The 20,210-nt window shown below is 37.4% G+C and overlaps 2 protein-coding genes across 2 annotated transcripts in view; both read right to left on the bottom strand.

Moving 5' to 3' along the window:
• The window catches only part of tmprss3a (transmembrane serine protease 3a), an 85,683-nt gene that overhangs the window by 15,225 nt on the left and 50,248 nt on the right, over nt 1-20,210 (bottom strand). Inside the window, exon 9 of the mRNA XM_028024279.1 lies at nt 268-437. Coding sequence (XP_027880080.1) covers nt 268-437 — 170 coding nt within the window. The remainder of the gene's footprint in view (nt 1-267; nt 438-20,210) is intronic.
• On the bottom strand, nt 9,240-10,843 carry LOC114148270 (ADP-ribose glycohydrolase OARD1-like). The gene is made up of 4 exons (XM_028023430.1): nt 10,554-10,843; nt 10,353-10,411; nt 10,152-10,264; nt 9,240-10,051 (listed from the first exon to the last, which is right to left on the bottom strand). The coding sequence occupies exons 1-4, from the start codon at nt 10,744-10,746 to the stop codon at nt 9,913-9,915; spliced, it is 504 nt and encodes a 167-aa protein (XP_027879231.1). The 5' UTR covers nt 10,747-10,843; the 3' UTR covers nt 9,240-9,912.

Below are 20,210 nucleotides of genomic sequence, written 5' to 3'. Positions count from 1 at the left end.
TGCAATCAGTCCACTGTCCCATATGCTTGTCCAGCAGGAGTCTTTGCTGCAAATCAGTGACTCAGAGTACTGCTGGGTTTCTTTAGATAGAAAACCTTTTCACTTACCAATTTTAATAATAAATTGAATGTAACTGCATTGTTTGATAAGCAGAAGAAAGTGAACTGATTTGAACCTGAACTGCCATGAATAAATTAGAAGAAAGCATGAGTTCATAAGCATAAGAAAATTTAGTCTAAGTAATAGCTAGGAAAACATTACCAGTACCATCAAAAACAAGCGGCTCCTGCAGCCTCATCAGTGCAATGTCGTAATCCAGTCCTTTTTGCCAATACTGAGGATGGCGTATAATTCTCTTTATAGCCAGAGAATGGGCACCATGGATCAGCTGTTCTGTCAGCCCCACATGAACCGTCCACAGGGAAGAGTTTTCAAATCTGGCCACAGACAAGAAGACAAACAAAACATTAGATTCTAATTCAAATTCAAAAATACTTTATTAATCCCAAGAGGAAATTAAATGTTGTAACTCATTAATTCTTCAAAGAGTTATTGTAGATTGTGATGGCTGTTGGCAGGAAAGATTTCTTGTAGCGGTCTGTACTAAAGATATTGATATTGATTTTCTTAGCTGTGTCTCTACTTTTGAAGCTACCCTGTTTCTATTTATTTTTATATTTGTTTCAGACAATCTTTTTTCACTTAAATGAGCCTTTCATGTTCATCTGATGTTTGGTAATTTAATACAGACACTTGGGCAGATGCCTCCCACTTTGTACAAGGTACAAGTTCAGCTTCACCTTCACTTTCAAAACTTACCTGGGTGAAAGGATGAATGAGAAGTTTAATCAATCGATCGATCAAACCTTTTTATTTAGACACATATATGGCCCTTAATAAACAAAGACAGAACAAAAAGACAATAAAACAATATAATCTATTACCACATAAACTAAGTTGCCAGTGATTCCACAAACTAAAGAACCTAACTGAGATTTGAACAAGATTTGGTTGGTGTGAATGATGCTGTTTACAGAATCGGTTAACTTACACATACATCTGTACATAATGTTTCAAACCACTGCAGCACAAATTAGTGCACTGGCATTTACAAACATCTGACTGACACTACTCTATTGTGACACCTTAAGCATCATCCTCATGACACTACTATACATAACTTGAAGTTTATGCACACTGTTTTTCCTGTAAAGCCACCACAGGTGGGTAGTATACGGTGTAGTACAATATGCTTTACAGAGTGCAGTGTTGACAGATAATAAGCGCATAGAGAACTTCCGAAGAAGTACATTAGCTTGTACATTTGCCTACAATGCTGCTTAAATGTCTCTATCATGAGACAGGTGAGCAATAATGTAATGTCCCAAATAGTTTACCTCATCACTGACCTGGAGGATGCTGTCTAGCAGCAGAGTGAAGTCAGAGAAAGATAATTTAGTGTCTTATTTGCCCTTGACAATCATGATGTTATTCTTTTTTTACATTATATTTAATATAATAAATCAATCCATACTGAAAACAAACCCTTAACAGTTCCTCCAGACCAGCACTGTATGGACAAAAGATCACAAGCTCGTCAGCATACATCAGGTGGTTGATAGTTCTATTGCCAACCTGACATTGATTCAACAGTTTAGATAAATCATCAATACACACATTAAAAAGGCAAGGGCACTGCAAAAAATCTCAAGTTGAATAAGCTACTGAGGAGTAAGAACAAGGACAAAGGAACTGGATATGATCACGTCTGTTAGGATTCAGGTTTGTGTTCTGTGAGTGGTCTTCCTAAAGAGGATCATCGTGGGAGAATTCCAGCAGGCTGTTGCACCTGCACCTGATTCTAGTGATCGGCTGCTGGATTCTTAAGAACCGGCAGAACAGTCATTCATCGCTCGATGGTCCCACTTGTTGGTAAGAATCAAGCCTCAAGTTCATGTTGCTGAATACTGTTGTTTTGACTTTTAACCTCTCATCCTAAGCTAATCTTGTTAGGCCATCTCTTCGATCAAGAGATTTTTTTGAGTCAAGCCTGGAATCATATCCTGTCAGAGAGACTCTATGGGCCACCTTCTGTCAAAATTTAATCGGAGTTTGATGGATGAGTGATTAATGACCCGTGACTAATTGATATTAATTTCCGGTCACATGATGCCCCTCCCCCCATCCGGTCACATGACGCCCCCTCCCCATGTCTCATGACCTCAGCGTGCTTAACACGTGTTACACCAGTGACGTGCGGTCAGGGGAGGCAGGTGAGGCAGTGCCTCACCAGCCATCATGGAAAGAAAGAAAATATATAATCATAAAGTAATTTAAATTGTTATATTCATCCGGTGGTTTGTACTAAAAAATATTTATTTTTCATGTAGCTTCACCAATTTCGATTTTTATTTGTTCAAAATCGCTGAATTTTCTTATTTTCCCATTCAAATGCTTGGAAGCGATGCCGGTGAGGCAGCAGCGAGCTCTGCCTCACCTTGGATTGCGCAACCCCTGGCTCTGCGCTGGCTGCTAAGCGGAGAGAGCATGTTGCTGTACGGCGTCAATGAAATGGTTTAAACAAATTTAATATGTGAACTTATTTCCAATAATTTAGCTTATGTATATAATGTACAGTGCTTTTTGTCACCAACTGTGTTTGTGTAACGTGTTTCGTGTAATGAGCGATTATAAACGGCAGAGAACAGGTTCGAGGTGAGGCAGGCAGTTCTCTTGCCTCATGGCAGGGGGCGCTCAAGATCCCAGACGTTCGTCTTGTTCACTCCTCAACTGCCGAGTAAGTGACAGCGAGCTAGGCTAAACGATTCGGGAAGCAAGTCAAGTGCAGCGATAGATTATAATAGAGATAGTGATTTTTTTTCCTCTCGCTTATCCCGACTTTCGACATGGATGACTACATTACAACACTAAAAAAGTTTTCTCAAGTGGACTTTCAATCGAAGCAGGTAAGACAGTACATTTATTTTGTTTTGTTTTTTAAGGAAATGTGTGTTTTGTGAGCTACAGTTTGTATGTGTAAGGATGCAGAAGTGAAACATAACCTGTAAACTGCTGTCAATCTATGCATCTATTTGCAAATCTGATTCTGATGACGTCAGTGCCTCACCAGCTATGAACCTCACCGCACGTCACTGTGTTACACTATATTCCCGCTAATTTCAATTCAACCAATAGAAACAGAGACAGGCTCTGAGTTTTATGAGTAATACAATTAAAGTATAAAAAACAATAAGTGATAAATAATCAAGAATAATATACGATATAATATATTTAAATAGAATGTTGTAATTAACTCCGGTTTTGCTCACCAACCCGTCCGTGTTTGTGCGTGTGTCCGGGCAGAATACTGGACACACATGTCCCTGAGGATGTCTCAACGCCATACAGTGTTTAAGGTGAACTCCTTCTGACCTCTATGAGTTTGAATTAGCCAATAGAAGCAGAGACAAGGGGTTCGGTGTTAGAAAATCAATAGTAACATACAATATATGATATTTAAATAGAATGTTGTAATTAACTCCGGTTTTGCTCACCAAGCCGTTCGTGTTTGTGCGTGTGTCCGGGCAGAATACTGGACACACATGTCCCTGAGGATGTCTCAACGCCATACAGTGTTTAAGGTGAACTCCTTCTGACCTCTATGAGTTTGAATTAGCCAATAGAAGCAGAGACAAGGGGTTCGGTGTTAGAAAATCAATAGTAACATACAATATATGATATTTAAATAGAATGTTGTAATTAACTCCGGTTTTGCTCACCAAGCCGTTCGTGTTTGTGCGTGTGTCCGGGGAGAATACTGTACAGAGATGTCCCTCAGGATGTCTCAACGCCATACAGTGTTTAAGGGGAACTCTGCGTGACACGCGTGGCTCTGTATATTTCCGATCATCTCAATTGGGTCTCTATCGGGGGTTGATTGATATGATGTAAACGCCAGCACAGGATTCATTCTCGTGACTTTAGGGAGGGTGGAGGTGGGAGGCCCCACGACAGTGCTGTTCACCAGGCCATTTGTGTGTGTGTGTGTGTGTGTGTGTATATAAAGACATATAGAAACAAAAGTCCCTAAAGAAAACCTACAGTTTAACTATTTTACTGCATTATTTATGGTAGCACAATTAGCCGGTGTTGACTATGAGTTTGTGATTTCCTTCATCACTTCAATTTTAAACTGTAATAGATTTTCTTTTTCTGTAACACTTGCTAGTGTGATACATTTCAGTAAATGTTCCTCATTTGTACAACGTACTTCTGAAGAATATGTGACAGACAGTAAACAGGCCTACTCAAATTTAACTTTTATCTTTCCGCAGTTAAAGAATTTGTTCAGACTTTTCCAGAATTTGGCCCGGCATCACTGTGAATGATTTTGTTCAGGTTTTTTTCTTGCTGTTGAATCAACGCTGATCTTCCCACTGCTTCATGCTTTCTCCAAAATAGTAAATCTTGGTTTAAATACATTTAAACTCATAGATTTTTTTCTGTAACACTTGCTAGTGTGAAACATGTTAGTAAAAGTTCCTCATCTGTAAATTTATTTCTGAACAATATCTGACAGGGACTAAACAGGCCTCGGTGAGGTTCCCTTGGATTTCGATTGATTTATTGAATGTGTAAATATTTATCATATAGTTTTTTTCTTTTGGTGTTTGTTGCACAAATTTAAATATATGCCGGCTATCAGCCAAAAATTCAATCAGTGAATTTGTGTTTTTTCTTAAATACTCCCTCTCACCGAGACTTACTTACATCTTCTGACAACTAGCTTATAATAACTTACAATAACATTGACTAAGTTTGCTATTGGTACATTTTACCTAAAAATAAAAATTAAACATACTCACTACACAAACGTGCTCCAAGAGTTGCTCACAAAATGGTGAATTGTTTTGTTACCTTTAAAATGATCTGCAGCTTTTGTTCCTTGGTCCTAATGATGCTGTTCACTAATGTTCACTAACAGACCGTAAACCTCTTGTAATTGATAAGCTTATAAATGATCAATGCGAAGCATCAGTATGCGGTAAAGAAGATCATATCAGTCAGATTAAGTAAAATATCATTATACTCAAAGCAATCAAAATTATATTTCTCTGAAAGGTCATTTTTCCTTTTCAGAGAGTTTAGACTGTATGAAAGGAATCAGTGAAATATACTATGCAATATTTAATCTGCTGCATTCCGATAATAAAACTTCAACTGTGAATTGAATGATTACATTGCATCTAGATACAAAAGAATCAACCGTTAATTAGTAATCATACTGACTAACAAGATCTGATCAAACAAGAAACTTGACTACCTCAAGGGATTTCTCACATTGGAGAATAAACCGTCTGACTTTCTTTAGCCACTAAATTTAACCTTACCAAAGTTTTGCCTTGGAGCAAACAGGTACTGAGTTTGAAGCGGATCAGACGCCTTCAGCCATTTGCTAAAGCTAGACTCCGGCCTTCCTCACTGTAAAATAAAACATTAGACTTAAAAAAAGTTCAAGCGAACATCACTGAATTATCATCGACTTGTTGTTTGTACTCATCTTAAGCAAGTGGCAGGAACATTTGGATATATATATAAAAAAAGCTTTATAAGTTAATCTATTTAAATTGAGTCCATGCAACAAGTAAAATAAAATAAAAAGTGAATTATTTGAAAGTAATGAGGATTTAGGGTGGTAAAAGTTGAACATTTTAACATGTCCAGACACTACACCATTTCTGCTCAAGCAAACCAAAAGGTTTTGAACAGAACAACCATGTCAAATAATGAGACCGTGAATCTTTAATCTATGTAGCAAATATATTGCTGCTGCTGTAAGCAGAAAATAAAATAAGTTTTACGGAGAATAATATTTTGGATGAGTTTAAGAATATTGTTTGCCAAAATCACACGGTGTAACTACACTTGTCTTTTATATGTAGCAGTAATTGAATCTTTTTGAGGCAATTGGTTTGCATAAATTAAAGTAAATACGGTCTATTTTCCTGCTCCACATACTTAGCTAGCAATGTGCCAGTTAGCTTCCCAGTCTGATCCTCTGGGCAATGTCTTGATTCAGTCAAATCTTCTATCTTGTATCTCCTGAACTCTGATATTTTGCTTGCTGGTCTTCATCGTGCTCTGAATGGAGTATCGGGTTTCTCTTACTTTAACCCGCCCAACTTACACCTGATTGGCATGTTAGCCTTTTGATTCCCTCCCAGTGAGGCGGTGCTTCACAAAGCAAACTGTTTGTCAAACTGTTGATCTGCCTCATGGCTGTTTTAGAAGATATGGTGACTGAGGTTTAGACAGTACTAGCCAGCTCATGCAGCTTGTTTTTACTAGATGGCAGTCCTAAAAGTACATATCTTTAAAATATGAATAAATACGTACAATTCCATAATTATTCGATCCAACGGTTATAGAAGTTTTGTAATAATGCAATTCAGGTATTTTACATTTTCTGGACTAAAGGAGGATTTCAGTTCAACACCTGTGGTTTCTTAATGTAAGTGTTTCTGCTACTTGACAAGAAACAGGGTTAAAAGAGGATTTAGAAAGCAAAATACAAAGATGACAGTTGTTTTTACCGAGAGCAAGGCTGTGACTAGTTATCAGGACAGCATGAGACCTGTAAAACTGTTGGGCATCTGTTCCAACAATTTATTAATCTTTAGGAAATATTTTTTGGACACAGCCATCCGCAGGAGCAAGATGAAGCAAGAACATCACAACACCGGATGTATTTTTTCATCCTTCTATCTGTGATTTAAAACAATTTTTAATTTTGTGTCATCTTAAAGATGGAAAGAGTCAATTATTTTTTCACCCATGGAAAAGTGTAATGTGTTTATTATGAGTAGGATTAAACAAGCTGAAGGAAAACAAAGAAAAAGGATAAATAAATATTCATTGATACAGAACCGAATCAGCAAATATGAACTTATGAAACTATTGAAACCTTCAAGAATTTATGTTGTGTAAGATATTTAAGAAACTAGTACTGAATCTGCGCTCATGAATTTCTTTATTCGGTCGTTATCTGTAAAATACGTTTACCTTTTGTTTTGTTGAACACCAGACATCTCATCTCTTTCCCACAGTTTTTCACTTAGTTCCACTACTGCTGTGGATTTTATAGTCAATGTTTAAAGCCAACAGAGTCTGAAGCGATGGAGGAAATTTACATCAATATGGAACCTGTTGGAAAAACTGCATCTAATCACACAGGTAAGAACAAAGTTACAGAGAAATTTAGTATGTAATGAATTCAATTTTGCTAAGGTTGAGGTTTTTGTTAAGGTTGGAGCAGCTCCAAAGAGAGGCTCTGCCTCCATGCGGCTGTCTGTTTGGGAATCCTGAATGTTTTACTTTTGGCTGAACTCATCGCCCTCAGTGTTCACAGTGAGTCTTGTTTTAGTCATCTTAAAGATGTAAAAAGACTAGATTTTATGTTTCTGTTATATTTAAAAAAAAAAAAAAAAGTCATTGTTCCCCTTCTAAAATCAAACTGATCAAATAGCAAAGGTTTAAAACAGAATAAAGCTTGGTGACTCAAAGTTTTGCAGAGAGGTGAAACATTACACATGAGTTTGATTCATTTTCAGCAATGGTTGCATTTGTAGCCATTTAGGTTAGCGTGTCTTTAATATCTTTTCTTTTTTCAAACTATTTACCCAACGATTCATTGTTCAGTGTTACCTCAGTTTAAATTCTACAGGCATAACCAAAATCATGAAACTATTTTATAAGTCTTAAGTGAAAACACGGTCTTGCCACTTCTTTTTGCAAACATGTTTGTTAATTTTTTTTGCAGCTCATCACATGACAGCAGATTTTTCTGACATCAGCAACATTCTGACCGAGCAGAACAGCAGCAGCAAGTTTCCCTCCATGAACGCTAACTTCACTGAAACGGCTCCACGAGCTGAAGACACTTTAAGGTTGGTCAAAACTTTAAAAAATGTGGATCTCGTTAAAAATTGAATTCTACTCTGAATTGTAGAGTATAACTAATAACTTTCCTTTTTGGTCTAAATGGATATAATGTAAATTAACAACTTTTATTTTAATTTATTAAGTGCTCTATCATTTGCGTGTGCTGAAAAACAACGATGTAAAACAAACTAAACTTTGATTTTTTTCTCCTTAAAGGGAAATTGTGTCCTACAGAACGAACAAACATCAGTTGTTCCTGTTCATCCAGGGGCTGCGGAAGAAGAGAAGAGCAGATCCACTAGTGATGGATGATTAGGATCTGTGTTCACTGTGATATTATTCACCAACAATAATGTAGCTTACGGTGTTACATAAAATCCTAAAGATAAAATGTACACTTCCAACAGTTGTGACCTGCATCTAATAACACAACAATTTTATCGCCTATACTCTGTGTTTTTCTTTCTTGTTAAAACTCTGACGTGATAAACAAACGTTTTTTTTTTGTTTGTTTGGGGGTTTTTTTGTATTTTTGCAGAGGATCGGTTGATGCGTTCTGATTGTGTATTAATGTGACTTTTACTACGAAACTTTATGGAGTTCCAGTTGTGTCCGGTAATAGAGGATTAAGTTCTATCTTGGTAAAATTATATTTCCAATTATTTACTATCATTTGTAATAAAGTGATGCCAACACCACGGATTCAACAGTGAGGAGTTTGTTCTAGTCATCTTAAAGATGGAAAGAGTCAATGTTGTGCTGATTCTGAGTAGCTGAATGATTAACTGAATGACTTTTTATTCATTTCAGAGTTCAATCAGCGAGATTATTCATTTTGTGGTGATCCTAGTCTATGAAAGAAAGAAACAAAGAAAGAAAGCAGCAAATGTACATGTTGGTTCCCCTGAAAATATGGATAAATTCAGTCATTGTAGGGTTAAAGTAATTTGAAGAGGGAGAAGCGTATAAACAAGTCAATGACGAGTCAATGACATGATGCATTCTGCATTTTTTAACTCGGTTAACTTAACGTTTTGTTTTTTTACTGACTTTAATACATTTAAATCGCTACATTGTTTGATAAGTAGAATGGAAATGACTTTTTTTGTAAACGGTCTTGTGTTTACAAATCGGTCTTAGCGTTTTATAAATCAACTGAATTGAATTAAGAAATTTGACCTTCGGATTGGACTGAAGAGAAATAATGAGCAATGTTTTATGGGTTTGGGTTTTATAAAGCAAAGATTGGTATTTGTGTAACATCAAAAGTTCATTTTGAGGCAAAACTAAGAAATTTATAAAAATTTCAAATGGCATTTTCCTACATACCGTTGCCTGGTGTTTTAACAGGTAAAGGTTGTCAAAAACCATGATCTTAAATTTTATTTACAAAGCAATTTTCAAAGATATAAGTCCTAATATTCTGTACAACATAATTCACAGGTTACAAATACTAAAAAAGTCAAGCATGAGAATCACTAAAAACTCATGACAAAAAAATCTTGTGACAGCAACCTTGCTCCTGAATTTGGGTCAGGAAAATAAAGCTAGAGAAGCAAACTCTTTCACAATTTAGATTTACAGATTCACAGGAAAAGCTACGTTTTCAACAACTATATAGATTTAGAATAACAAAGAACAAATTTTAGGCATAACTATTGTATTTTACCTGCCTCAGGGGCTTTGTTGGATCACTTTGTGTAGCATGATTTAGTAGTAGCATCATGTAGTATGATATTCACAGAGTGCAACATCAGTGTTTGGAATAAGTTTCGTATCTTTAATGGCAAGAAACATCATTTTTTACATCAGTGGGATGTTAAAAGTCTTGTATCTAAACATCTTATGGGGAGGTTTTTATTGTTTCCTTATTTATTGTTTCCTTAAAACTGTTTAAGGAGTGTTGATTTCATCCAAAATTTTAAGAGATTATAAGGGATTTAAAGCTAAAAAACCCACAATGAAAATGTACTACACGGCATGCATTTGAAGCTTTGACCCAACACAGGGCAGGCTGTACACTGTGATGGAGATATTTGTCTCTTTAAAGATCTGTTCCAGGATCTTTGACACCTTTGACCACTGCAGCTGGTCCAGGCCACAGCCAATTCTGAGGGAGGAGATACGAGACAAGCAAATTGATTAATTATTCCCAATAAAGAAGAAGATTTAAGATTTATAGTTATTTATCCACAGTAGTTTCTACAAACCGAGGTATTGATATCCTATTGACACCATTTTCTAAGCAGTGAGATTTCATGTCTTCCAGACTCTGTCTTAGGTTGACATACGTGGGTTTCTGGCTGGCTTTTTTCTTTGTGATCTGAGACACATAATAGGAAAGATACAGTTACCAGATTGAATAATGAAACAGGTTTTGGTCCTATGCAGTATAATTGTGGTATGTTTACCAGATAGTAGATGAAACGTTGATCATGTGTCAGGACAGCACACTGCCCTGGCAGCTTCTCTATTAGGACATACAAAAAAAATAAAAAATACAAAACAGGATATGATTTAGCACTTGCTGTTGAAATCAGACATTTGAATGAACTGCAAAAACATAAAACATTTTTTCCAAAACAAAGATTTTAGTAACTAGTCTGACTCACTCTGCTTCTTTAACTCTGAGACTCGACCAAACTTCTTCTTGAACATCACCGCTATGCCTGCTCCCATGCGACAGTCTTCACTGATGCAGTGGGCCAAGGATTCATCGCGTGGACAGGAGAACAAATCTCCGGTGACATACTTCAATGTCCAGTTGGTTGATTGATAGAGTTTCTCAGTTTTGCCCATGTTCATACTTTCTTAAGCGCAACTTGGAGAAAACTATAACCACAAAGTACCAAATTGGTAACGGCGCTTACTACAGCCTTGCTTATCCCCTCACCATCTATCCCCACACTCTCATTGTTCTTTAAAGCACCACCCACTTTGCAGAATTTTTTTCCAAATTTGTCCGGGGGTTGTTAGTCCTAGTAAACTATAATAAGCTGGATTTTCTGTTTGCCTCAAAAATGAACTTTTGATGTTACACAAATACCAATCTTTGCTTTATAAAACCCAAACCCATAAAACATTGCTCATTATTTCTCTTCAGTCCAATCCGAAGGTCAAATTTCTTAATTCAATTCAGTTGATTTATAAAACGCTAATTTACAAGACCGTTTACAAAAAAAGTCATTTCCATTCTACTTATCAAACAATGTAGCGATTTAAATGTATTAAAGTCAGTAAAAAAAACAAAACGTTAAGTTAACCGAGTTAAAAAATGCAGAATGCATCATGTCATTGACTCGTCATTGACTTGTTTATACGCTTCTCCCTCTTCAAATTACTTTAACCCTACAATGACTGAATTTATCCATATTTTCAGGGGAACCAACATGTACATTTGCTGCTTTCTTTCTTTGTTTCTTTCTTTCATAGACTAGGATCACCACAAAATGAATAATCTCGCTGATTGAACTCTGAAATGAATAAAAAGTCATTCAGTTAATCATTCAGCTACTCAGAATCAGCACAACATTGACTCTTTCCATCTTTAAGATGACTAGAACAAACTCCTCACTGTTGAATCCGTGGTGTTGGCATCACTTTATTACAAATGATAGTAAATAATTGGAAATATAATTTTACCAAGATAGAACTTAATCCTCTATTACCGGACACAACTGGAACTCCATAAAGTTTCGTAGTAAAAGTCACATTAATACACAATCAGAACGCATCAACCGATCCTCTGCAAAAATACAAAAAAACCCCCAAACAAACAAAAAAAAACGTTTGTTTATCACGTCAGAGTTTTAACAAGAAAGAAAAACACAGAGTATAGGCGATAAAATTGTTGTGTTATTAGATGCAGGTCACAACTGTTGGAAGTGTACATTTTATCTTTAGGATTTTATGTAACACCGTAAGCTACATTATTGTTGGTGAATAATATCACAGTGAACACAGATCCTAATCATCCATCACTAGTGGATCTGCTCTTCTCTTCTTCCGCAGCCCCTGGATGAACAGGAACAACTGATGTTTGTTCGTTCTGTAGGACACAATTTCCCTTTAAGGAGAAAAAAATCAAAGTTTAGTTTGTTTTACATCGTTGTTTTTCAGCACACGCAAATGATAGAGCACTTAATAAATTAAAATAAAAGTTGTTAATTTACATTATATCCATTTAGACCAAAAAGGAAAGTTATTAGTTATACTCTACAATTCAGAGTAGAATTCAATTTTTAACGAGATCCACATTTTTTAAAGTTTTGACCAACCTTAAAGTGTCTTCAGCTCGTGGAGCCGTTTCAGTGAAGTTAGCGTTCATGGAGGGAAACTTGCTGCTGCTGTTCTGCTCGGTCAGAATGTTGCTGATGTCAGAAAAATCTGCTGTCATGTGATGAGCTGCAAAAAAAATTAACAAACATGTTTGCAAAAAGAAGTGGCAAGACCGTGTTTTCACTTAAGACTTATAAAATAGTTTCATGATTTTGGTTATGCCTGTAGAATTTAAACTGAGGTAACACTGAACAATGAATCGTTGGGTAAATAGTTTGAAAAAAGAAAAGATATTAAAGACACGCTAACCTAAATGGCTACAAATGCAACCATTGCTGAAAATGAATCAAACTCATGTGTAATGTTTCACCTCTCTGCAAAACTTTGAGTCACCAAGCTTTATTCTGTTTTAAACCTTTGCTATTTGATCAGTTTGATTTTAGAAGGGGAACAATGACTTTTTTTTTTTTTTTTAAATATAACAGAAACATAAAATCTAGTCTTTTTACATCTTTAAGATGACTAAAACAAGACTCACTGTGAACACTGAGGGCGATGAGTTCAGCCAAAAGTAAAACATTCAGGATTCCCAAACAGACAGCCGCATGGAGGCAGAGCCTCTCTTTGGAGCTGCTCCAACCTTAACAAAAACCTCAACCTTAGCAAAATTGAATTCATTACATACTAAATTTCTCTGTAACTTTGTTCTTACCTGTGTGATTAGATGCAGTTTTTCCAACAGGTTCCATATTGACGTAAATTTCCTCCATCGCTTCAGACTCTGTTGGCTTTAAACATTGACTATAAAATCCACAGCAGTAGTGGAACTAAGTGAAAAACTGTGGGAAAGAGATGAGATGTCTGGTGTTCAACAAAACAAAAGGTAAACGTATTTTACAGATAACGACCGAATAAAGAAATTCATGAGCGCAGATTCAGTACTAGTTTCTTAAATATCTTACACAACATAAATTCTTGAAGGTTTCAATAGTTTCATAAGTTCATATTTGCTGATTCGGTTCTGTATCAATGAATATTTATTTATCCTTTTTCTTTGTTTTCCTTCAGCTTGTTTAATCCTACTCATAATAAACACATTACACTTTTCCATGGGTGAAAAAATAATTGACTCTTTCCATCTTTAAGATGACACAAAATTAAAAATTGTTTTAAATCACAGATAGAAGGATGAAAAAATACATCCGGTGTTGTGATGTTCTTGCTTCATCTTGCTCCTGCGGATGGCTGTGTCCAAAAAATATTTCCTAAAGATTAATAAATTGTTGGAACAGATGCCCAACAGTTTTACAGGTCTCATGCTGTCCTGATAACTAGTCACAGCCTTGCTCTCGGTAAAAACAACTGTCATCTTTGTATTTTGCTTTCTAAATCCTCTTTTAACCCTGTTTCTTGTCAAGTAGCAGAAACACTTACATTAAGAAACCACAGGTGTTGAACTGAAATCCTCCTTTAGTCCAGAAAATGTAAAATACCTGAATTGCATTATTACAAAACTTCTATAACCGCTGGATCGAATAATTATGGAATTGTACGTATTTATTCATATTTTAAAGATATGTACTTTTAGGACTGCCATCTAGTAAAAACAAGCTGCATGAGCCGGCTAGTACTGTCTAAACCTCAGTCACCATATCTTCTAAAACAGCTATGAGGCAGATCAACAGTTTGACAAACAGTTTGCTTTGTGAAGCACCGCCTCACTGGGAGGGAATCAAAAGGCTAACATGCCAATCAGGTGTAAGTTGGGCGGGTTAAAGTAAGAGAAACCCGATACTCCATTCAGAGCACGATGAAGACCAGCAAGCAAAATATCAGAGTTCAGGAGATACAAGATAGAAGATTTGACTGAATCAAGACATTGCCCAGAGGATCAGACTGGGAAGCTAACTGGCACATTGCTAGCTAAGTATGTGGAGCAGGAAAATAGACCGTATTTACTTTAATTTATGCAAACCAATTGCCTCAAAAAGATTCAATTACTGCTACATATAAAAGACAAGTGTAGTTACACCGTGTGATTTTGGCAAACAATATTCTTAAACTCATCCAAAATATTATTCTCCGTAAAACTTATTTTATTTTCTGCTTACAGCAGCAGCAATATATTTGCTACATAGATTAAAGATTCACGGTCTCATTATTTGACATGGTTGTTCTGTTCAAAACCTTTTGGTTTGCTTGAGCAGAAATGGTGTAGTGTCTGGACATGTTAAAATGTTCAACTTTTACCACCCTAAATCCTCATTACTTTCAAATAATTCACTTTTTATTTTATTTTACTTGTTGCATGGACTCAACTTAAATAGATTAACTTATAAAGCTTTTTTTATATATATATCCAAATGTTCCTGCCACTTGCTTAAGATGAGTACAAACAACAAGTCGATGATAATTCAGTGATGTTCGCTTGAACTTTTTTTAAGTCTAATGTTTTATTTTACAGTGAGGAAGGCCGGAGTCTAGCTTTAGCAAATGGCTGAAGGCGTCTGATCTGCTTCAAACTCAGTACCTGTTTGCTCCAAGGCAAAACTTTGGTAAGGTTAAATTTAGTGGCTAAAGAAAGTCAGACGGTTTATTCTCCAATGTGAGAAATCCCTTGAGGTAGTCAAGTTTCTTGTTTGATCAGATCTTGTTAGTCAGTATGATTACTAATTAACGGTTGATTCTTTTGTATCTAGATGCAATGTAATCATTCAATTCACAGTTGAAGTTTTATTATCGGAATGCAGCAGATTAAATATTGCATAGTATATTTCACTGATTCCTTTCATACAGTCTAAACTCTCTGAAAAGGAAAAATGACCTTTCAGAGAAATATAATTTTGATTGCTTTGAGTATAATGATATTTTACTTAATCTGACTGATATGATCTTCTTTACCGCATACTGATGCTTCGCATTGATCATTTATAAGCTTATCAATTACAAGAGGTTTACGGTCTGTTAGTGAACATTAGTGAACAGCATCATTAGGACCAAGGAACAAAAGCTGCAGATCATTTTAAAGGTAACAAAACAATTCACCATTTTGTGAGCAACTCTTGGAGTACGGTTGTGTAGTGAGTATGTTTAATTTTTATTTTTAGGTAAAATGTACCAATAGCAAACTTAGTCAATGTTATTGTAAGTTATTATAAGCTAGTTGTCAGAAGATGTAAGTAAGTCTCGGTGAGAGGGAGTATTTAAGAAAAAACACAAATTCACTGATTGAATTTTTGGCTGATAGCCGGCATATATTTAAATTTGTGCAACAAACACCAAAAGAAAAAAACTATATGATAAATATTTACACATTCAATAAATCAATCGAAATCCAAGGGAACCTCACCGAGGCCTGTTTAGTCCCTGTCAGATATTGTTCAGAAATAAATTTACAGATGAGGAACTTTTACTAACATGTTTCACACTAGCAAGTGTTACAGAAAAAAATCTATGAGTTTAAATGTATTTAAACCAAGATTTACTATTTTGGAGAAAACATGAAGCAGTGGGAAGATCAGTGTTGATTCAACAGCAAGAAAAAAACCTGAACAAAATCATTCACAGTGATGCCGGGCCAAATTCTGGAAAAGTCTGAACAAATTCTTTAACTGCGGAAAGATAAAAGTTAAATTTGAGTAGGCCTGTTTACTGTCTGTCACATATTCTTCAGAAGTACGTTGTACAAATGAGGAACATTTACTGAAATGTATCACACTAGCAAGTGTTACAGAAAAAGAAAATCTATTACAGTTTAAAATTGAAGTGATGAAGGAAATCACAAACTCATAGTCAACACCGGCTAATTGTGCTACCATAAATAATGCAGTAAAATAGTTAAACTGTAGGTTTTCTTTAGGGACTTTTGTTTCTATATGTCTTTATACACACACACACACACACACACAAATGGCCTGGTGAACAGCACTGTCGTGGGGCCTCCCACCCCCACCCTCCCTAAAGTCACGAGAATGAATCCTGTGCTGGCGTTTACATCATATCAATCAACCCCCGATAGAGACCCAATTGAGATGATCGGAAATATACAGAGCCACGCGTGTCACGCGGAGTTCCCCTTAAACACTGTATGGCGTTGAGACATCCTGAGGGACATCTCTGTACAGTATTCTCCCCGGACACACGCACAAACACGAACGGCTTGGTGAGCAAAACCGGAGTTAATTACAACATTCTATTTAAATATCATATATTGTATGTTACTATTGATTTTCTAACACCGAACCCCTTGTCTCTGCTTCTATTGGCTAATTCAAACTCATAGAGGTCAGAAGGAGTTCACCTTAAACACTGTATGGCGTTGAGACATCCTCAGGGACATGTGTGTCCAGTATTCTGCCCGGACACACGCACAAACACGGACGGGTTGGTGAGCAAAACCGGAGTTAATTACAACATTCTATTTAAATATATTATATCGTATATTATTCTTGATTATTTATCACTTATTGTTTTTTATACTTTAATTGTATTACTCATAAAACTCAGAGCCTGTCTCTGTTTCTATTGGTTGAATTGAAATTAGCGGGAATATAGTGTAACACGTGTTAAGCACGCTGAGGTCATGTGACCGGATGGGGGGAGGGGCATCATGTGACCGGATGGGGGGAGGGGCATCATGTGACCGGAAATTAATATCAATTAGTCACGGGTCATTAATCACTCATCCATCAAACTCCGATTAAATTTTGACAGAAGGTGGCCCATGTAGTCTCTCTCCTGTCAGAGGATCAAATCTACTTGCTCCTCACCCAGCCGGGCTCCATACTTCATGGCCTGCCAGCTCTCTCCTCGTTACTACCTCAGAGCCTCCATTGTACTTACCTGAATCCATGGCTCTCCACCTTTGAGACTGTACGCCCTCTCTATGAATTCCTCTGTCAGATCTCTCAACCCTGGTTCCTACCAACTTCTCCCTTCTCCAAACAGAACCTGAGCTGGCCAGCCCCCCGCCTACCCGAATTCCAGAGCGCATCACTGTATATAAATATATCACAGTCAAGATTCACTGTAAATAAATCTTCACCACATCAAAGACTTTCTGGTTTCATGTGTGAACCTTCTTGTGGGTCAAGAAACTTTAATCCAACATGACAACCTTGTTCACTCAACTCCTACTGACAACAACAGAGTAACAATAAGTGTCTGGATGGAGCCTGTTCTTCTCTGCAGATACCAAAGCAGCTACCAGGTAGCTGTGGTGCACTTGTTTCATCAAGCAGAGATATCAGTTCAGCAATATCTCTTGTTTATGTGTTCCCCTCAGTCTGGATAAAGGCAGGATGCTCAGAACCCTTTTGACAAAGAAGACCTTTGGAAACTGTGTTCCCTTGCCCAGACGTGGGTCACTGGGGCCCCACCCTGGAACCAGACCTGGACGTGGGGCACACTAGCGAGGGAGGGGTGACCAGGCTTTTACCAATGGGGAGTGGCTGGGCTCAGCCTGAAGGAGAAATGTGGGTCCCTCTTCCCATGGCCTCACCACCTGGAGGAGGGGCCATAGTGGTTGGATGAAATGTGGGTTGAGTGGTGACTGAGGGCAGGGACCCTGGCGATCTGATCTTCGGTTGCAGAAGATGGCTCTTGGGAAGTGGAATGTCACCTCTCTGGTGGGGAAGGAGCCTGGGCTATTCTGTGAAGTTGAGAGGCTCTGGCTAGAAATAGTCAGTCTCAACTCAACATATGGCTCTTGTCAAGAGAAGTGGAGTTTTGATGACTACACTGAGCCCTCTGTGACAACTGAGGATGAAGAATCTGCATCTTCACATCCCAGACGAACTTCTTCTCTTTCCAGGGGATGAGGACGGCGAACTGCAGGAGGGTGATGGACTCCCAGCATGTGAAAGGTCTGACCTCGTGGAGGGGGTGTCAAGAAAATCCGAGATCATCCCACTTCCCCATGCTGGAGATTTTAGTTTAACAGTAATAATAAATAAAGTTATCTTTAAAATGAATCACTCAAGTGACATTAAGGCCCAACAGTAGACTTAAGTGTCAATAAAATAAATCTGGTTGTGTGTGTTGTTTTTGTCTCCAGCAAACTTTGCTTTAATTCTACTTTTTTCTATCTAATCATAAGAAATCATAGTCAGTCAGAGAGAGTCATTAAACAGGAAAAACAGGTTTCCTGGAAAAAGAGGAAGTAAGTTTCCAGCCTGCAGATTTATAAAAATAGCTGAGACTATTCCTTATTTTAAAGGTAAAGTTTTAAAGAATGAAATCTAAACATTTTGAGTAATTGGATAAGATTCAAAGTAAAATACTTATATTAATATTGGTTTACTTGTAATAATACTTACACTTACATTTGTGGGAACACTTACAAGAAAAACAAGTAACTGTAACTTTAGTATTAAATAATTAGAATCATGGATTATTCTTGGTTTCATTTTAGAAAACATCTGTAATAACTCACATTAGGATTATAATAAGAGTAATTAATAAGTTATAAAATTATAAATGAATGATAAATCAGAGAAGCTAAAGAAAATAAATGTGATAAATGTGATTTTGACATTGAACTTGAAATGGTGTTAAAGGTGTAACTGCAATTAAACATCACTGATATGTTGGAGGTAGATGGTAGGTGAAAGGTGAAAGGATAAGGGAAAAAGGGGAACTAACAGGAGAGCAGAGATGATCAGCGCCTTATTTAGAAACAGATTGAACAACGTAAACGTTTCAGGCAAGGGACACAGGAGGTTGAGCAACCCTGAGACATTAGCACAGACATCAGGAAATGTCTGTAAGACAGTGATGGATATGAGATCATCTGTCTAAGCAGACAGCCAGTGCAGGCGCACCAGGGGGGTGGATAAACCCTATAAAAGGTGGGTGCAAAAGAGGAACCTTTTGTTGGATCCTCCGGGCAGCTTCGAGCCAAGATCGAGATGGACAAAGAACTCTGCAGCTGAAGAAGAGCCGGGGCCACGGAGCCGAAGACTGTCCTGCCATGGGGACCAACCCGTCAGGCCCACAACCTGTGGCTTCGAATCGCACTTCTCTCATCGGCTGGGTTCAGACCCCAAAGACAAAGATGAAGACAAAGACAAAGGCAAAGACAAAGAAGAAGAACTGGTGCCTTTTTTCCTGCCAGCACCAAGTCCTGTGTGACCTCACCATCCATGCGGAGAAGAAGCTCATCAGACCTACAGAGATCCCTGCCTTCGCCGATCAACATCTTCCTCCTGCTGCCACACCTTCTTCATCATCAAGCCAGGTCTGGGGTTCGAAACGTCAAACTCCGTCCGTCTCTCTCAAAGGTTCCCTTTTTTAGTTCTCAGTGTCAGCAGTAGGGAAAGATAGACTAGATGATTGATTTTACTTATTTGATTATTTCTGCTACTGAATTAAGCTGTACTGACCCTTGCAAAAATGCCTTACTAATAAAATATTTAGCATAAAGGAAATCTAAAAGATGTTGTGGACATTCAGTTAATGAGTCACCTTAAAGTTCTTTGATGGTTGTAAAATAGCTGTGATGTTTGATTCTGGAGAGGAAGAAGTGGAAAATGTTTTTAGGTTGCTGGTAGCTCAAATGTAAAACATCATCCTTGGGACTCGCCCGAGTCACTAAAACCTACCTGGTTCAATAACAAATGCAAGTTGTAAAATAGAGAACGAGCGACCGTTAACAGGTGTGTTCTGTGAAACTAGTTGGCTGTAGGCTGCTCAGTCTGGCTAATTCACAGGGAGAAGAAGGGTGGGACACCTGGATGTTGGCCGTCAGAAACCAGGCGAATCGTTTCTCGAAACCAGCTTAAACAGAGTTTACTTCAGTTCTGGACAGGGTAAATCCCAGCAGATTTAGAAAACTCAATTAACCCGTTAGAAGGAGAGCTGGTAGCACATCTCCCCTCTCAGAAGAGGAAGTACGAGAGTGAGAGAGTAGAGACAGAAGGGAGGGGGGGGGGGGGGTGTTGCGCAACAACACTCTGGTTCTGGAACCAATCTCCTTGAGAGGGGTTGGACAT

The sequence above is a fragment of the Xiphophorus couchianus genome, chromosome 7, assembly GCF_001444195.1.
Source record: "Xiphophorus couchianus chromosome 7, X_couchianus-1.0, whole genome shotgun sequence".
NCBI classification, from domain to species: Eukaryota; Metazoa; Chordata; class Actinopteri; order Cyprinodontiformes; family Poeciliidae; genus Xiphophorus; species Xiphophorus couchianus.
Note: the sequence above shows the minus strand (reverse complement) of the source record. Positions and strands in the feature narration are given on the sequence as shown.

Excerpts from the sequence above, each read along its gene's own strand:
- LOC114148270 (XM_028023430.1), bottom strand. The coding sequence starts at position 10,746 with ATGAACATGGGCAAAACTGAGAAACTCTATCAATCAACCAACTGGACA. Across the intron at positions 10,265-10,352 it reads AACGTTTCATCTACTATCTG|ATCACAAAGAAAAAAGCCAG; the intron begins GTAAACATACCA and ends TATGTGTCTCAG. Across the intron at positions 10,052-10,151 it reads AATAGGATATCAATACCTCG|AATTGGCTGTGGCCTGGACC; the intron begins GTTTGTAGAAAC and ends CTCCTCCCTCAG.